General features: G+C 40.2%; 1 protein-coding gene across 2 annotated transcripts in view; it reads right to left on the bottom strand.

Moving 5' to 3' along the window:
* Positions 1-19,393, bottom strand: part of myt1lb (myelin transcription factor 1-like, b) — a 318,608-nt gene that overhangs the window by 104,709 nt on the left and 194,506 nt on the right. For both annotated transcript variants that reach the window (XM_061968516.2, XM_061968515.2), the window contains exon 5: positions 2,948-4,087. In XM_061968516.2, the coding sequence (XP_061824500.1) occupies positions 2,948-4,087 (1,140 nt within the window). The remainder of the gene's footprint in view (positions 1-2,947; positions 4,088-19,393) is intronic.

A 19,393-nucleotide genomic window follows, 5' to 3' on the forward strand; every position in this document is an offset into this window, starting at 1 on the left:
GCTACTCGCTACTGATTTTTATCGATCTGTCAATGCACGCTTTGTTTGTTTTGGTTTGTCAGACAGGCCTTCAAAGTAGGATCTATCGCATGCCTGCGTTTCACCAATCAAATACAGTCACTGGTGACGTTTGACTCCGTTTCACCAATCCAACAGAGCCAGGAGGTCACGTGATTAACTGCACATAAAGTTTCAGTGGCAAACAAGCTTAAGCTTACATGAACTCAACGTCAAATTTGAGGAAGCACATTGCGGTAAGTAACCTTAGTAGATATTTTGGCTATCACCGTAGGCTGATGTTAGCTTCCCTGCTATGAATCACTGTCAAATGTACATCGTGTGGGGACATTTATTAACGCACTGCAGCCTCATAGACACACACACACACACACGCACAGTCGCACACACACACACACACACACACACACACACACACACACGCATGCATAGAAACACCAATCAGTGTGTTCCCAGGTGCAGCCCACACCTATCAGTTTATGGTTTGCGTAAAGGCTAACTTATTTTCCTTTGTAATCTCTGCCTACTGAGCCTTTGGTGCTGTTAAGTTATTGTGGCTCAATTTGCCTTAATTTTTTTTTATATTAATGTATTATTATTTAATATATATTATTGTTTTAGTTGCTTAAGAGATATTCCTGGCTCTGAATTTGCTCATTGCTATTTTTATGTTTTTGTGCATTATTTGTTGCCGTCATCATTAAACAAACAGGTTACTCATCAGTTACTCAGTACTTGAGTAGTTTTTTCACAACATACTTTTTACTTTTACTCAAGTAAATATTTGGGTGACTACTCCTTACTTTTGCTTGAGTAATACATCTCTAAAGTAACAGTACTCTTACTTGAGTACAATTTCTGGCTACTCTACCCACCTCTGGTTACGTCAACAAACCCCCGTGAGCCGCTGAGCTCGCTATATCATCTGGCATGTTGTGTTGTGGTGAAAGTCACTCAAAACAGATGACTGGTGGCGATCACTGATGTCCATAGTGCACAATAAAAGCAAGAAAGCTAAAAAACTATAAGACAGGTGGGGTCGACAGCTTATCGGCGTCAGGGGCATGGTGAGTGGGGGTGAGTTTGCATCTAACAACTCCGCCTCTCAAAACAAACCACTTTGAAAGACAGCAAAAAAGGAATTTGAAAATGGTCTGTAAAACAACATTTATGTACATTTTTCACCCAAGAACCACCATTACATGTTGTGTAGATCACAAGGAGGTGTTTTAAATGTAGAAAAAAAAAATCATCATGATATGACCCCTTTAAAGCCGATCGCAAACTTCGATTCCCTCTGGTTGACACTTATTTTTAGTCCCCCGGCTGACAAGCGGCTAGCAGCTAATTATGTGTCTCCATACACACAGTGGGATTCATCTATTCCGCCTAAAAAGCGCTCTAACAAAACACACAAAAAAACTCTCTATTTACATGTCATTGCCTGCATATTAACCAATCTACAATAGGGAAGGGATTTATATGGCCCCATTCTTGGGTGGATCTCTTGTGAGAGGAAGGGAGGGAGTTAATAATTTTGCAATGCAGTCTGCTGAAAATGATGAAAAGTGTCAACTATACATAGCAACTGACGGTGTTGCCAAAGTTGTAATTGCCACAAAACACAATTTAAGATATTCAACCCTCTACTGCCATCTGGCGGCTAAAGTAGATGCACATATTCAAAATTGTCATGTTTCGTGTGTCAGGTAAACCACCACGAATGGGGCCATATTACCGTAATCCCTTTCTACTGTATAGCGACATTGTTATTGTAAGAGCAAACACAGAGGAACTACTTTTCTGGTGTTGAAACACATTGCTATGCTCACAGTGCTCCTCCGACCACTAGCGAATGGCCTGCTACTAGCTTTTTAGAGCTGCTAATAACATTGGTAGCGACCCGCCAAAGAACAAAGAAGAAGAAGATGCTTGAGTTGATTCTGCTGCTGCCATGTTGTCTTTAAGTTAAGAAAAGGTTAATGCAATGTCATAAATCAAAGAAAGATAGTTGTTGGACCAAGCCGAGAAGTTGGTCAACTTTGAAAGTCCACACGCTATCAACATGATACTATATGGTTCTCAACAAATGGAACGCATCATAAAACCACCATTTTTTATCTGAGGGGTGAGGATTATTCTGAATTTACCAGCTCACGGGGAGCACAGGTGCTGAAAGATACAGCCATCCCACAAGTCGGCATCTAAGTGACAGCAGATGTTGTAAGTCATGGTTTTATGTTCTTTTTTAAAATGCTTAGCAATAGTGCTAAATGATTACGTTCAAAGTCTTCCATTAGTGATCGCAAACTGAGAAAGTGCTCTTTAAGTTATGTTGTCAGAAGTAGCGCTTGTTGCTATGCGCTCTGTCAAATCGACACAGCCAGGAAAGAGGTTACTGTAATGCCTCAAATGACCGAAATACTGGAAGTATTATATTTTATCATTAAATGTGCCTGTTACTGCATTGCATACATACATACATACATACATACAGAATGTGTCTGAAACCATGTTAAGGGATTTCGGATGGTTTTGAGAGCGCTTTATGGATGGAATAGATTGTATCTCCTTTACTTGCATTGTTAGCTGCCTGGTACTTGCAGTTTTACCACTATTTAGGGCGCACATAACAGGGAAAGACGTGTGTTCTTGTCTCTCATACCCTTGAAATACAGTATTTTCACCTCTGTCAAAATGATCAAAGAAGCACTTTGTATGATAAAGTGCAGTTGTACACCACTGCAAACTACAACAAATTAGAATACATATACTTCTCTGACAGTATCAATTAAAACTGAGCATTGGTTTTTGATGGAGCCCTTGTACTGAATCACATTACGTAAGTTTTGACTACTGAGTACTCACAGGAAATATGCTCGCTAAATACAAGCTGTTCCTCAGAGAGTGTTTAAACTTTAGTCCTCACCTTTATGATAGAAAAGCTTCTTCATTCCATCAGGGAGTCGTCCTTTACGTTCAACACCGTAGGCGTGCCGTGGGCCGTGGTTGTCATGGTTATACCTCACCCCGTCTCTCCTGGCTGCCTCTGCCTCCATTTTATCCCGCATTGCCTTTGCACGCTGGGACTCTAGCGCGATGGCCTTTTCCAACAAGGACAGGTTACCCTTTGTCATGTCAAACACTTCCTCAGACCTGTCCGACGTCACCGAGGCTGTGTCCTCGTCGAAGTCCCGGTGGTGAAACCGATCTCCCTGCGCGCAACTGGAGAAAGCCTTGGATCGCGGGCTCAGCTGCTCCTCTAGCTTCAAGAGATTGTCCATGTCCGAATAGTTCCTGTCAAATGCTCGCCCGTCGTCATGGCCAAGCTGGAACTCTCCATAGCCGTGATGTTGGGGTTGTTGGTTAGGGTCCCCGCATTGGTAATGATTCTGCTGGAACGATCCATTGCGGTCTGCGGGCTTTGTTTCACTAAGTTTCCGTGCAAGGTCGAAGCATTGATTCCGTAAGCACTCCAAACTGCTTAGACAAACTTCCTCGTCACTGTTTTCTAATTGTCCGTGACTGGTGGTCTTTCCCTGTCCGTTACCACCCATGTGGGAACAGTCATTCCTGTCTCTGTTATCCGCCATGCCACCCTCATAATCCTGTCCGTCTAAATTGTCCGACAACACAGCACCGTGCCCTTGAGCCAAGAGTTTGAGCGAATCTACTGTCTCCCTAACCACATCGCTATGAACGTCCAAACTTAGATCACCCGGTAGCGTTTTGCTTCCCTCTTCCTCCTCTTCCTCATCTTCCTCCTCATCTTCTTCTTCTTCCTCTTCATCCTCATCGTCCTCCTCTTCTTCCTCATCTTCATCCTCCTCTTCTTCCTCCTCTTCAGCACTGTGAGAAGAGTTGCTGTTCATTTCCGACTCTGTGATGGCCCGGTTGGCGGCGTCTTCTGCAATCTTGCCCAGGTTGAGAAGAGACTTGGCCACAAGCTCGTCGTAGTTCTCGTACTCGTCATTGTTGTTGTCGTCCTTCTCTCCGGTGGGACCCGATTTGACGATGCCACTTCCAGCGTTGCACTCCATGCCTTCACCACCGCTCATCAGGTCCTCATCTGTTCGAAAACAAAGAACAGACGTCTTACAATTGCATTAACATCATTTTGTTTCATTGGATTTCTGGGCTCTCGGTTTACAACGTTTCATGGTTATGATGCACAACCATTAAATATCTAAATTCTTAGTTTTGATCTAAGGCTCTGTTTAGACTGCACACCAAATCTGATTTTTTTGCCCTCAAATGACACAGATCTGATTTTATTTTGCCAGTCTTAACGCTCCAAAGTGCTTCAAATCTGATCTTTTAGCATCAGATTCAAGCCACATCAGGAGGTAGACCTGAATCCGATTGGTATCTGATCATTTCAAATGTAACTTCAGTCTAAACCAGGGGTGTCAAACGTACGGCCCGCGAGATGAGTTAGCTAAGTATAAAAATTAGCCAAAATTTTGGAATGAAAGAAACTGTTGTTTTAAATGTGTCCACTAGATGTCGCAATAGCAATTCTTTGTATCTTTGTAGATTATGCTACATATGTAAAAAACTACATGATGTTATTAGTACATCAGTTGAGGAAAATGAGCAAACTACATAAATAACATCCTGTAATTTGATTTTGATATTATTTTTTTATCTTGATGGATTGAAAATTAACACCAATGAGTTGACTGATGAACATTATCACATAATTTATTCAGAAAGTATAAATAACGATAAATAAAGGCAGCATACTATTAACCGCAACATGTAAGTTTAAAAAAAACCCAACAACATTATGATTTGTACATTTTCAGAATGTGCTTGTTCTATTTTTAAACAAATAAAACAATCTGAAGTTGTCTTAATTTTTAAATTATCGTGCCGTGATTTTACCAGTCCGGCCCACTTGGGAGTATATTTTACTCCATGTGGCCCCCCGATCTAAATGAGTTTGACACCCCTGGTCTAAGGATGTCCGATAATGGCTTTTTGCCGATATCCGATATTCCGATATTGTCCAACACTTTAATTACCGATACCGATATCAACCGATATATGCAGTCGTGGAATTAACACATTATCATGCCTAATTTGGACAACCAAGTATGGTGAAGATAAGGTACTTTTAAAAAAAATTATTAAAATAAGATAAATAGATTAAAAACATTTTCTTGAATAAAAAAGAAAGTAAAACAATATAAAAACAGTTACATAGAAACTAGTAATGAATGAAAATGAGTAAAATTAACTGTTAAAGGTTAGTACTATTAGTGGACCAGCAGCACGCACAATCATGTGTGCTTACGGACTGTATCCCTTGCAGACTGTATTGATATATATTGATATATAATGTAGGAACCAGAATATTAATAACAGAAAGAAACAACCCTTTTGTGTGAATGAGTGTAAATGGGGAGGGGAGGTTTTTTGGGTTGGTGCACTAATTGTAAGTGTATCTTGTGTTTTTTATGTTGATTTAATAAAAAAAACAAAAAATGATACCTATAATAAAAAAAACGATACCGATAATTTCCGATATTACATTTTAACGCATTTATCGGCCGATAATACCGGCAGGCCGATATTATCGGACATCCCTACCCTGGTATAAACGCAATGTAGCCTGAATGGGATTTTTTCGTCAGCTTTGGTCGAGCTATGTCACTCGTGTGCACCGGAAAGACGCAGTCGACAGCGGAAATGGACATTTCATCACAACATCCGGTTTCGGTTTTTATTTAAAACGACCACATTTTCGGTGCATTACTTGTCAATAGTACTCAAATAATAGGCTATATGTAATATATGAATATATATTTTGATTCCGAAGAAATAGCGATTACTGAAAGATTGGAATTGATGCTGTCGCACATTTGCTTACATATGAGTTGAAAAATAAAGCTCACGTAGATCCGCGCTGATGTCCATGTCCCCTCTACTTAGCAGTACTTACAATCCTCCCAAATATATTACACTATAAACATCCATTCATACATTATATCACTTTTATTTACTTTCACATAAAAAAATCATATCATATAATGTGTTGCGACTTTTATTTTATTTTGTAGTAATAGTGACTTCCTCCCTGTCAACTTACTTTGTTTTCACTTTATCGAAGTGCACATGCAAGTGATGTCAAGGCCACATTGGGGCCACAATGGGGCCTGTGCGCGTTTACACAGTCTGATAAAAATCCAATTTTAATTGCAGTGTAAATAGTCAGCTGGAAAAATCAGATCTCAAAAAAATCAAGTCTGCCTGCAGTGTGAACGTAGTCTCAGGGGTTTGGTTCGTTCATACGAGATTCACTCGAGAACTAGTTATGTGTGCATGGCAAAAGAACACATAGCTATACTAAGGAAGAACAGCTCTTCCTTGCTAACCTACTGGCCGTCATAATATCTCCCCGGTGCTGTTTCGTTTTCTATTTAATCTTTTCCTCATCATATTTTGTACAATTTTCATGTATTCTGTGTACAGGGTGGGTGAAAACTTACATAAAAGTTCGGACTGCCATTGGAAAACTATCAGTCTGATGTTTCAGTCATTGTTTAAAAGTAAAAGTCAGACACTGTGAGAAGCCGAGTTTCCACAGGAGATCTACTAATCACTGGTATTCATTTCCTTTTTTTTCATTATTCACTCATCATCATCTTTAGAACTCCTTTCAGTGCGTAATTCATTCTGACAGGCTGCAATGGGTGGCCGAATCTCTTCTATCAGTAATTTACAACTCTCACTCCTGGAGCACTTCCAGTCTTCTCCTTTAATTTTTTCTGCTGTGAACTAACAAGACCAAAAGTATTTACACCAGTGTCACATGTGCTGCAGAGAACGTAAGTCGCACATGCACATATGGACTAACACGACAGAACAAAAATTGCGACAAAAAACCCCACAAACTTCAGTGAATTCTGAGTCAGCACCTTTATGCTGGTTTTCAGTGAAATGTTGTTTTGTTTCATATTCCACGCAACTAATAAACATGCAAACTATCCCCCATCCATTTTCTACCGCTTGTCCCTTTCGGGGTCGCAGGGGGTGGGGAGGCGCGGGAGCCTATGCCGTCTGCACTCGGGCAGAAGGCGGGGTACACCCTGGACAAGTCGCCACCTCATCAGAGGGCCAACACAGATAGACAGACAACATTCACACTCACATTCACACACTAGGGCAGTGGTTTTTAACCTTGTTGGAGGTACCGAACCCCACCAGTTTCATATGCACATTCACCGAACCCTTCTTTAGTGAAAAATAAAATGTTTTTTTTTTTTTTTTTTTTCAAATTCAAGACAAAGTTATATGTTTTTTTTACGAGCGCACAAAATGAACCGTGCATGAACATCACCTTGTTGATAGAACAAAACCAACACAATGCATGAACTCACAACAAATTACACACTTGCAAATCAGATGGAAAATTGGAGGGAACATTGTTTGGAGGTATCCATAATACTTAGACTTCTTTTTTATTGTCATTCAAATTTTAACTTTACAGTACAGATACGCCGATAGTGAGAAGTTTTTACTTGCACGATTGATTGATTGATTGATTGAATGAAACTTTTATTAGTAGATTGCACAGTACAGTACATATTCCGTACAATTGACCACTAAATGGTAACACCCCAATAAGTTTTTCAACTTGTTTAATTAAGTCAGGGTCCACGTTAATCAATTCCTGAGTCCGGTGTGTCTTGACCACTGCGGCGGAGGCTCTGCCGAACCCCTGAGGCCGACTCACCAAACCCCTAGGGTTCGATCGAACCCAGGTTAAGAACCACTGCACTAGGGCCAATTTAATGTTTAATTGAGGTCGCTGTTTCCTAGATAGATTTGTCCAACAGAGCTTGTGTTGCTTAGCAAAACAAGGCTTCATGATTTTTTTGTGACTTTCTGGGGTTTGCTGTTTTTTATCCCACAGAAAATAAATGTTTGGTACCATGGCCCACTCTTACCAACAAGGTATTTTCTAATTGTACCAAACATAGTAAACAAGAATATCATTTTGTTGTGATGGACGTGATGGTAATAATATATTTATTTAGTGGTATATTTTTCTATGTTAAAAAACACTTCCTTGTGATCTACAAACCCCGTTTCCATATGAGTTGGGAAATTGTGTTAGATGTAAATATAAACGGAATACAATGATTTGCAAATCTTTTTCAACCCATATTCAACTGAATGCACTACAAAGACAACATATTTGATGTTCAAACTCATAAACTTGATTTTTTTTTTTGCAAATAATAATTAACTTAGAATTTCATGGCTGCAACACGTGACTAAGTAGTTGGGAAAGGGCATGTTCACCACTGTGTTACATGGCACTTTCCTTTTAACAACACTCAGTAAACATTTGGGAACTGAGGAGACACATTTTTTAAGTTTCTCAGGGGGAATTCTTTCCCATTCTTGCTTGATGTACAGCTTAAGTTGTTCAACAGTCCGGGGGTCTCTGTTGTGGTATTTTAGGCTTCATAATGCGCCACACATTTTCAATGGGAGACAGGTCTGGACTACAGGCCGGCCAGTCTAGTACCCGCACTCTTTTTCTGTGAAGCCACGTTGATGTAACACGTGGCTTGGCATTGTCTTGCTGAAATAAGCAGGGGTGTCCATGGTAACGTTGCTTGGATGGCAACATATGTTGCTCCAAAACCTGTATGTACCTTTCAGCATTAATGGCGCCTTCACAGATGTGTAAGTTACCCATGCCTTGGGCACTAATACACCCCATACCATCACAGATTCTGGCTTTTCAACTTTGCGCCTATAACAATCCGGATGGTTCTTTTCCTCTTTGGTCCAGAGGACACGATGTCCACAGTTTCCAAAAACAATTTGAAATGTGGACTCGTCAGACCACAGAACACTTTTACACTTTGTATCAGTCCATCTTAGATGAGCTCAGGCCCAACGAAGCCGACGGCGTTTCTGGGTGTTGTTGATAAACGGTTTTCGCCTTGCATAGGAGAGTTTTAACTTGCACTTACAGATGTAGTGACCAACTGTAGTTATTAACAGTGGGTTTCTGAAGTGTTCCTGAGCCCATGTGGTGATATCCTTTACACACTGATGTCGCTTGTTGATGCAGTACAGCCTGAGGGATCGAAGGTCACGGGCTTAGCTGCTTACGTGCAGTGATTTCTCCAGATTCTCTGAACCCTTTGATGATATTACGGACCGTAGATGGTGAAATCCCTAAATTCCTTGCAATAGCTGGTTGAGAAAGGTTTTTCTTAAACTGTTCAACAATTTGCTCACGGATTTGTTGACAAAGTGGTGACCCTCGCCCCATCCTTGTTTGTGAATGACTGAGCATTTCATGGAATCTACTTTTATACCCAATCATGGCACCCACCTGTTCCCAATTTGCCTGTTCACCTGTGGGATGTTCCAAATAAGTGTTTGATGAGCATTCCTCAACTTTATCAGTATTTATTGCCACATTTCCCAACTTCTTTGTCACGTGTTGCTGGCATCAAATTGTAAAGTTAATGATTATTTGCAAAAAAAAAATGTTTATCAGTTTGAACATCAAATATGTTGTCTTTGTAGCATATTCAACTGAATATGGGTTGAAAAGGATTTGCAAATCATTGTATTCCATTTATATTTACATCTAACACAATTTCACAACTCATATGGAAACGGGGTTTGTACATAACATGTAATGGAGATTTTGAGTTTTACAGACCATCTTAAAGCCACTTTCTGACTGTCTCCTCAGAATGCGCCGTTTTGTAAGCAGTTTTACTTACCTTAGATTCTGGACTATAAGCCGCTATTTTTTCCTACGTTTTGTACTCAGCGGCTAATTTTTAATTCTTCGCTAACGGCCACAATGTTTTGTATTCAACAAATAGTTTTCAATAAACACAAGCAGACACACTGAAAACATGTGTTATGTGTTATTGTTTAATGGCTATCGTGCCATGTTTAGGAATAGTTCACTCACAATATAATTAAAACTATTCATACTTATTAAACCGTCCCACGTGTGATGTCTGTAATAGGGTTTTCATGCATATTTGTACATGCTATTGGAATGAAATCAAGCTAGTGTCGTTAGAATGAGCTAATATGCTAATATGTTTACAAGTGTTTGTGTTAGCATTATTAACTTAAAATGTTATTCTGTTTTTATTGTGCCAGTTTTGTAAATTCACCCAAACGTCACCGTGGACCTATTGAGTCTGTTTAGCGGTGGATCCATGACGATGACTTCGGTTTTATTTGATCAGCTGTTTTATTGCCATATCACAGGCACCGTTGGGAAACAATTAAGGTATGTAAACAATTTTTTACAAAATCTTTCTGTGTAAATAAGTCATTTCACAATGTATATATCTGCAGTTTATAGTCCAGTGCGGCTAATACATGGTAAAGTATTTTTTTCTTCTAAAATTTAGTGGGTGCGGTTTATATTGGCTCTTTATAGTACGGAAAATACGGTACATGCCAAAGTCTTCCTCCAGGCCAACCCTTATGAAATGTATTGTATGGAAGTATTATTGTGGCAAAATTATTTGCAAACGTGTATCTCAATCTGAGCGTGTGTAATCCAATTTTCGTGCGTGTGTACTAATTTATTTGTCTGTATATCAATCCGACTGTGTGTATTCAGATCCGCGTACCTGTGTTTTAGATCTGTGTACATGTTTTAGGTTGTCTGTCGCCCCCTAATCAAAAAGAACCCTAAAAAGGCTGTCTACTTACATGTGGCTTTTGCAAAACTTTTGCCGTGTAAGAATTGTAAGATTTGAGCACGGACATCCAGATTTCAGTGTGTTATATAACTTCCATCCATCCATCCATTTTCTACCGCTTGTCCCTTTAACTTGTAATACAATCTGCGTGTGCTTATCTGAGGTGTGTCTACATTTAACCAACCACAGAAGGTGCCACACAATTTAAACCAATCAGAAACAACGTACAGCTGAGGTGCGTGGAAGAGAGACGCCAAGACCTGCCTTACGTTGTTTCTGACGGTTTAAATTGCGTAGTGTCTTCTGTGGTTGGTTAAATGTTGGCACAGTGGATTGATGGCTTGGTCTGAAATTGGTTATTCCGAACAATCAATCAGAAATACTCAAACTATGGCAGGCTGCGAAAACCAACAGTTTATTATTATGAAACAAATATAGAGTAGTGAATGGGGACTATAAGCATGAGAAATGTCAAGTGTAGCGTGAGAAAGTGAAGTGAAGTGAATTATATTTATATAGCGCTTTTCTCTAGTGACTCGAAGCGCTTTACATAGTGAAAACCGAATATCTAAGTTACATTTAAACCAGTGTGGGTGGCACTGGGAGCAGGTGGGTAAAGTGTCTTTCCCAAGGACACAACGGCAGTGACTAGGATGGCGGAAGCGGGGATCGAACCTGCAACCCTCAGGTTGATGGCACGGCCACTCTACCAACCGAGCTATACCGCCCCAAAGAGTTAAGCTTGGCAGCTCTGAGCAAGTGTTCGAGCGTGGTGCATTGTTGTTGACTTCAACGCCGAATTACATGATCAGTCCTGATCAGTGGTGAGTATAAGGAAAGGCAAGGGGGAGTTACGGACAGACAACTCTTTTTACATGTTCAAATCGCTGTACATACTGATCGAATTAACCAATCCCGGACCACCACTGTGCCATTGTTGGCACAGTGGTGTGCCAACAATGAACCAACCACAGAAGATACTACACAATCTAAACTAGAGATGTTCGATAATATCGGCCTGCCGGTATTATCGGCCGATAAATGCGTTAAAATGTAATATCGGAAATTATCGGTATCGTTTTTTTTTAATTATCGTTATCGTTTTGTTTTTTTTAATTTGTTTTTTATTAAATCAACATAAAAAACACAAGATACACTTACAATTAGTGCACCAACCCAAAAAACCTCCCTCCCCCATTTACACTCATTCACACAAAAGGGTTGTTTCTTTCTGTTATTAATATTCTGGTTCCTACATTATATATCAATATAGATCAATACAGTCTGCAAGGGATACAGTCCGTAAGCACACATGATTGTGCGTGCTGCTGGTCCATTAATAGTACTAACCATTAACAGTTAATTTGACTCATTTTCATTCATTACTAGTTTCTATGTAACTGTTTTTATATTGTTTTACTTTCTTTTTTATCCAAGAAAATGTTTTGAATTTATTTATCTTATTTTATTGTATTAATTTTTTTTTAAAGTACCTTATCTTCACCATACCTGGTTGTCCAAATTAGGCATAATAATGTGTTAATTCCACGACTGTATATATCGGTTGATAACAGTATCGGTTGATATCGGTATCGGTAATAAAAGAGTTGGACAATATCGGAATATCGGATATCGGCAAAAAGCCATTATCGGACATCCCTAATCTAAACCAATCAGAAACAACGTAAGGCGTGTCTTGGCATCTCTCTTTCACACATCTCAGTTGAATGTTGTTTCTGATTGGTTTAAATTGTGTGGCACCTTCCGTGGTTGATTAAATATAGGCACACCTCAGATATGCACACACATATTGTATATTGTATATATTGTATTACACCAGGGGTGTCAAACTCATTTTAGATCAGGAGCCACATGGAGAAAAATATACCCCCAAGTTGGCCGGACTGGTAAAATCCCGTTACGACAACTTAAAAATAAAGACAACTTCGGATTGTTTTCTTTGTTTAAAAATAGAACAAGCACATTCTGAAATTGTACAAATCATAATGTTGTTGTTGTTTTTTTTACATTTACATGTTGCTGTTAATAGTATTCTATCTTTATTTGTCGTTATTTATATTTTCTGAATAAATTGTGTGATCAGTCAACTCATTGGTGTTCATTTTCAATCTATCAAGATAAAAAAATAATTCCAAAATCAAATAACAGTATGTTATTTATGTACTTCGATCATTTTCCTTGACTGATGTCCGAACTTCATGTAGTTTATTTTGTACATATGTAGCATCATCTACAAAGATACAAACACTTGCTATTGTAACATCCAGTGTACACATTTAGAACAGTTGTTTCTTTCATTGAAAAATTTTAGATTAATTTTTTATACTTAGCAAACTCATCCTGTGGGCCGAATAAAACTTGTTAGCGGGCCTGATCCGGCCCTCGGGCGGTACGATTGACACCCATGTATTACACGCACGCACTACTGAATGCACGCGCACAAGTTGTATTACACGCTTACGAATCTGGATGCGCGCGCTCAATTCTTACAAGGCAGAAGTGTCGCAAAAGTCACGTGTAAGTAGACAGCCTGACCGACAGACAACTTAAAACACACGTACACGAATCCAAATCCACACACTCGGATTGATATACAGACACACAAATGCACATAAATTGGATTACACACGCACAGATTGAGATACAATCTTTGCTACAATAATACTTCCATAGTAGGGTTGTTCGGTATACCAGTATTAGTATAGTACCGCGATAGTAATTAATCATATTCAGTACGATACCGCCTCTGAAAAGTACCGGTCCTTCTCACCGGAGTCAAAATGTAAACAAACACCATTGGTGGCTCTACATCTGACATCCACTGTAATGATACCAAGTACAGGAGCGTATCTACTCGATACAACGTTTGTACTATGATTACGTATTTTTTGGCATCACAACATCTCCTTTCAGTTTTTAAAAAAATTATATTAAAAAAAAAAAAAATGTCCCCAGACACATGAGGACTTTGAATATGACCAATATATGATCCTGTAACTACTTGGTATCGGATTGATACCCAAATTTGTGGTATCATCCAAAACGAATATAAAGTATCAAACAACAGAAGAATAAGTGATTATTACATTTTAACAGAAGTGTAGATGGAACATGTTAAAAAAGAAAGTAAGCAGATAATAACAGTAAATTAACAAGTAGATTCATAAATAATTTTCTACCACTTGTCCTTAATAATGTAGACAAAATAATAAAGTGATAAATGACACAATATGTTACTGCATACATCAGCAGACTAAATTAGGAGTGTTTGTTTACTTACTTACTACTAAAAGACAAGTTGTCTTGTATGTTCACTATTTTATTTAAGGACAAACTTGTGTTTAATGTACCTTAAGATTTTTTGTTAAAACAAAGCCAATTATGCAATTTTTTGTCGTTACCTTTATTTAGAAAAGTACCGGAAAGTATCAAAATTATTTTGGTACCGGTACCAGTACCAAAATATTGGTATCGGGACCACATTATTCCATAGGTTTGGCTATCATTACACATTTCTGAGGAGTGAAAGTACACTTATTCCATGACTCGAATACGTTGGCGTGCATGTCTGTGTGCATGCAATCATGTCGTGCTTTGGCCCTGCTCTCATAACCAAGTCAGAAGAAGTGCGGTGTGATTGGGTGCGAACCAATGGGTTCACGCTAGTCAAACGTGTTGAAGCATGAACTTTATTGTTGGTCCGACGTAAATATCATAATTAGGTGAACAAGATCGAGTTGGCATAACTCTTATCTAAACTTGGAAATCTTAGTTAAAGGGGAACAATATCACCAGACCTATGTAAGCGTCAATATATACCTTGATGTTGCAGAAAAAAGACCATATATTTTTTTAACCGATTTCCGAACTCTAAATGGGTGAATTTTGGCGAATTAAACGCCTTTCTAATATTCGCTCTCGGAGCGATGACGTCACAACGTGGCGTCACATCGGGAAGCAATCAGCCATTTTCTCAAACACCGAGTCAAATCAGTTCTGTTATTTTCCGTTTTTTCGACTGTTTTCCGTACTTTGGAGACATCATGCCTCGTCGGTGTGTTGTCGGAGGGTGTAACAACACGAACAGGGACGGATTCAAGTTGCACCAGTGGCCCAAAGATGCGAAAGTGGCAAGAAATTGGACGTTTGTTCCGCACACTTTACCGACGAAAGCTATGCTACGACAGAGATGGCAAGAATGTGTGGATATCCTGTGACACTCAAAACAGATGCATTTCCAACGGTAAAGTCAAAGAAATCTGCCGCCAGACCCCCATTGAATCTGCCGGAGTGTGTGAGCAATTCAGGGACAAAGGACCTCGCTAGCACGGCAAGCAATGGCGGCAGTTTGTTCCCACAGACGAGCAAACTAAACCCCCTAGCTTCCCTGGCCTGCTGACATCAACTCCAAAACTGGACAGATCAGCTTTCAGGAAAAGAGCGCGGATGAGGGTATGTCTCCAGAATATATTAATTGATGAAAATTGGGCTGTCTGCACTCTCAAAGTGCATGTTGTTGCCAAATGTATTTCATATGCTGTAAACCTAGTTCATAGTTGTTCATCAATCAATCAATCAATCTTTATTTATATAGCCCTAAATCACAAGTGTCTCAAAGGGCTGCACAAGCCACAACGACATTCTCGGTACAAAGCCCACATACGGGCAAGGAAAAACTCACCCCAGTGGGACGTCGATGTGAATGACTATGAGAAACCTTGGAGAGGACCGCATATGTGGGTAACCCCCCCCCTCTGGGGGGGGGGGTTAGTTAGTAGTTAGTTGTTAGTTTCCTTTAATGCCAAACAAACACATACCAATCGTTGGTTAGAAGGCGATCGCCGAATTCGTCCTCGTTTTCTCCCGTGTCGCTGGCTGTCGTGTCGTTTTCGTCGGTTTCTCTTGCATACGGTTCAAACCGATATGGCTCAATAGCTTCAGTTTCTTCTTCAATTTCGTTTTCGCTACCTGCCTCCACACTACAACCATCCGTTAGATTACATTCGTAATCTGTTGAATCGCTTAAGCCGCTGAAATCCGAGTCTGAATCCGAGCTAATGTCGCTGTAGCTTGCTGTTCTTTCCACCATGTTTGTTTGTGTTGACGTCACTATGTGACGTCACAGGAAAATGGACGGGTGTTTATAACGATGGTTAAAATCAGGCACTTTGAAGCTTTTTTTAGGGATATTGCGTGATGGGTAAAATTTTGAAAAAAACTTCGAAAAATATAATAAGCCACTGGGAACTGATTTTTAATGGTTTTAACCCTTCTGAAATTGTGATAATGTTCCCCTTTAACAACAGTAGTCAAAGTTCAACAAGAATATATGAGTTTGTTGAAGGTAAAAATACATGGAATTGAAGCATGAATTTTACTGTTGGTCCCACAAAAATATAATAATTTGGTGAACAAGAAGATCCGAGTTGACATACTGTAACTCTTATCTCAACTTGTAAATCTTAGTTAAGTCAACAATAGTAGTCAAAAGTTGAGAAAACGCAAACATCTTGTTGCAACATGTTGCCTTGAAAATATGCGTTTTCTCAACTTTTTTTTTTACAGTGTGTGAGGTGAGTCTAAGCACGGTGCCATTGACGTAATGGGAATACACCCCAAGAAACTCTGTAACAGTGGTTGGGAGTAGGAAAAAAATAATCAACATCTCTCCGTCACATATTGCATACACACACAGATACACACACACACTTTAAGAAGAGCAATATTGCTGCTACATGTACTATGGAGGGAGCAGTCACGAATGACCAGGCGCATATTTTGATAGCCCAAGTCTTCTGACAGCAGCCTCCTGCACTGGTGGGGTTTAATTTTTGACGGTATGACACACGGCACGGGGAAGCAATTAGAGGAGCAATCACAGTACACAAAAGGAATGTGGAAGTGAAACAGATTAAGGGAGGAAACCGGGACACTATCCTGCCGTGAATTGGCTTTGGATTAGCTACAGAGATGTACGAGCCACAGAGGAACACAGCAGAAGCTCCGGGATGTCACCTCTATTACGTCTATGTGATTGGAATCTACAATGCGGAACCACTGTCTTAGGGAGAACGTGGGGCATAATAACGGTGCGCATGATTTCACTTCTTTGGGAAAACGCAGCCAATTAAAATGCTGTAAGGAATGATACTCTAATCAGGCAAATTATACTATGATTACAAAGCTCATTGTGGCTAATGTGTAAGACATTTTCTTACAAAAAGTCATAGGTAATCAGCCTGGGTTGTTGACCGGCAGAGGAAACTGTGTTAAAGCCTGGTTTGCAGGAAGCAATGAAACCAGTTCTCAGTGATGTTTTCCCATGTCTGCAAGAAAATAAGAGCACGGCTGCGGAGGCGCCACATCAACACTTTGGGTGGGTAGAGCTGAGCGTCAAACAGGGTTAACACACTCCCCCCTCAGAGCCTCACTCTTAATTGGACTTGAAGGCACTGTCAGGTCCAATCGCCATGCGGGGGTGCAAAGGAGAATCTGCTGGAGAGAAACCTGCCAAATCTGGTGTTCGACACGTCAACGAGAACGGGGGGGTCGAAGGGGCTCTGGCAGGGGGCAGCATATTCGGTTAGAAATATCTCCAATCCAGTGGTTTGCATGCTGGCCTCACAGTCAAGAGATTGAGGGTAAGAATCTCCGTTCTGCTTGCCGAAAACACAGGTTTGGTTAATTTGAGCAGCCCGTGGCTAAATTGGGGCCCAGACCCATATTTATTTCGAGGCCCCCCTTCCCTTTGCAAAATGTTTTAACATTGTATCACTGTAAAACAATTTGTATACTCTACTATTTGAGTTGATGCATGCTTTGTTCTAAAACAGTGGTTCTCAAACTTTTTTCACCAAGTACCATCTCAGAAAACACTTGGCTCTCCAAGTACAACCATAATGACCAACATTAAACTACAATTGCTTAGTAGGCCCAAAGTCTTGAATAAAAACAAGACAGAAGTTTTATTTAACATCCATCCATCCATCCATCCATTTTCTTCCGCTTATCCGAGGTCAGGTCACAGGGGCAGCAGCCTAAGCATGGAAGCCCAGACTTCCCTCTCCCCAGCCCATTCGTCCAGCTCCTCCCGGGGGATCCCGAGGCGTTCCCAGGCCAGCCGGGAGACATAGTTTTCCCAACATGTCCTGGGTCTTCCCCGTGGCCTCCTACCGGTCGGACGTGCCCAAAACACCTCCCTAGGGAGGCGTTCGGGTGGCATCCTGACCAGATGCCCGAACCACCTCATCTGTCTCCTCTTCATGTGGAGGAGCAGCGGCTTTACTTTGAGCTCCTCCCGGATGACAGAGCTTCTCACCCTATCTCTAAGGGAGAGCCCCGCCACCCAGCGGAGGAAACTAATTTCGGCCGCTTGTATCCGTGATCTTGACCTTTCAGTCATAACCCAAAGCTCATGACCATAGGTGAGGATGGGAACATAGATCGACCGGTAAATTGAGAGCTTTGCCTTCCGGCTCAGCTCCTTCTTCACCACAACGGATCGATACAGCGTCCGCATTACTGAAGACGTCGCACCGATCCGCCTGTCGATCTCACGATCCACTCTTCCCTCACTATTGAATAAGACTCCGAGGTACTTGAACTCCTCCACATGGGGCAAGATCACCTCCCCAACCCGGAGATGGTTTTATTTAACAAGTATATTTATTATTTTTGGCCACTATAAAGTCATGCACAATTTGAACAGTAACACTGACTTTTAATATAGGAACTTAAAACACTGTACTTGAATAATGACACAAATTGTTGACGTACCACTCGATTAAACTCACACACCACAGTTTGAGAATCACGTTTCTAAAACAAATACAGTATATTGTTCAAGGCTTTCTTATTTTTGTGTAACCTGCGTTAGTCCTTTGTTGGACATTCATTTGTTTTTGACTATCTTTGTTAGTGATTGGCAGCAACACAGGGGTACCTCAACCTAAGAGTGTCACAACTTCAGAATGTTTTGAGATAAGAGATGTCACATAGCTAATTGTAATGTTTTAAATTTGTCGGCACATAAAATCCAAACGGAAACAGTAATGAAAAACTCTTTGGTTAGATTTTAATCAGAAGGGTTCAATCTCTCTCCTGTGCTAGTTTGAAGCCGACATGACAAACGCACTCAGAGGAGATGTTTGAAAAAAGGTGACCGGTTTTTACAAAACTTTTGTTTTGAAGGGGGAATTGCAAACTTCTTGTTGATTTTTGCTGTGGGTTGTCAATATATGAAATGTAGGTCTAAGTGAGACCTACATAGATGTTTTTGTTTCATGTCTCTAAGACATTCCTACTGGAAGTTACAGACAGTTTTGTCTGAGTTTTCCTCCTAGGAGCATTTGTGTCTGTGTTTTCTTCCTAGGGGGTGCTAGAGCGCAATTTTGAGTTTTGGGGTTGGTTTTTTTTTATTATATCGCAATTATTGCCAGTCCTGATGTGTGTGTCTAGTTTGGTGAGTTTTGAAGCATGTTAAGAGGGTCAAATTACAGGTCAAATAGGCAAAAGTGACTGTTTTTACTAAAATGTTGTTTTGAAGGGGGAATTGCCAACTTCCTGTTGATTTTTGCTGAAGTATGTTAAATTATGAAATCTAGGTCTAAGTCAGACCTACAGAGAAGTTTTTGTTTCATGTC

Source organism: Nerophis lumbriciformis, linkage group LG08, assembly GCF_033978685.3.
Source record: "Nerophis lumbriciformis linkage group LG08, RoL_Nlum_v2.1, whole genome shotgun sequence".
Taxonomy (NCBI): Eukaryota; Metazoa; Chordata; class Actinopteri; order Syngnathiformes; family Syngnathidae; genus Nerophis; species Nerophis lumbriciformis.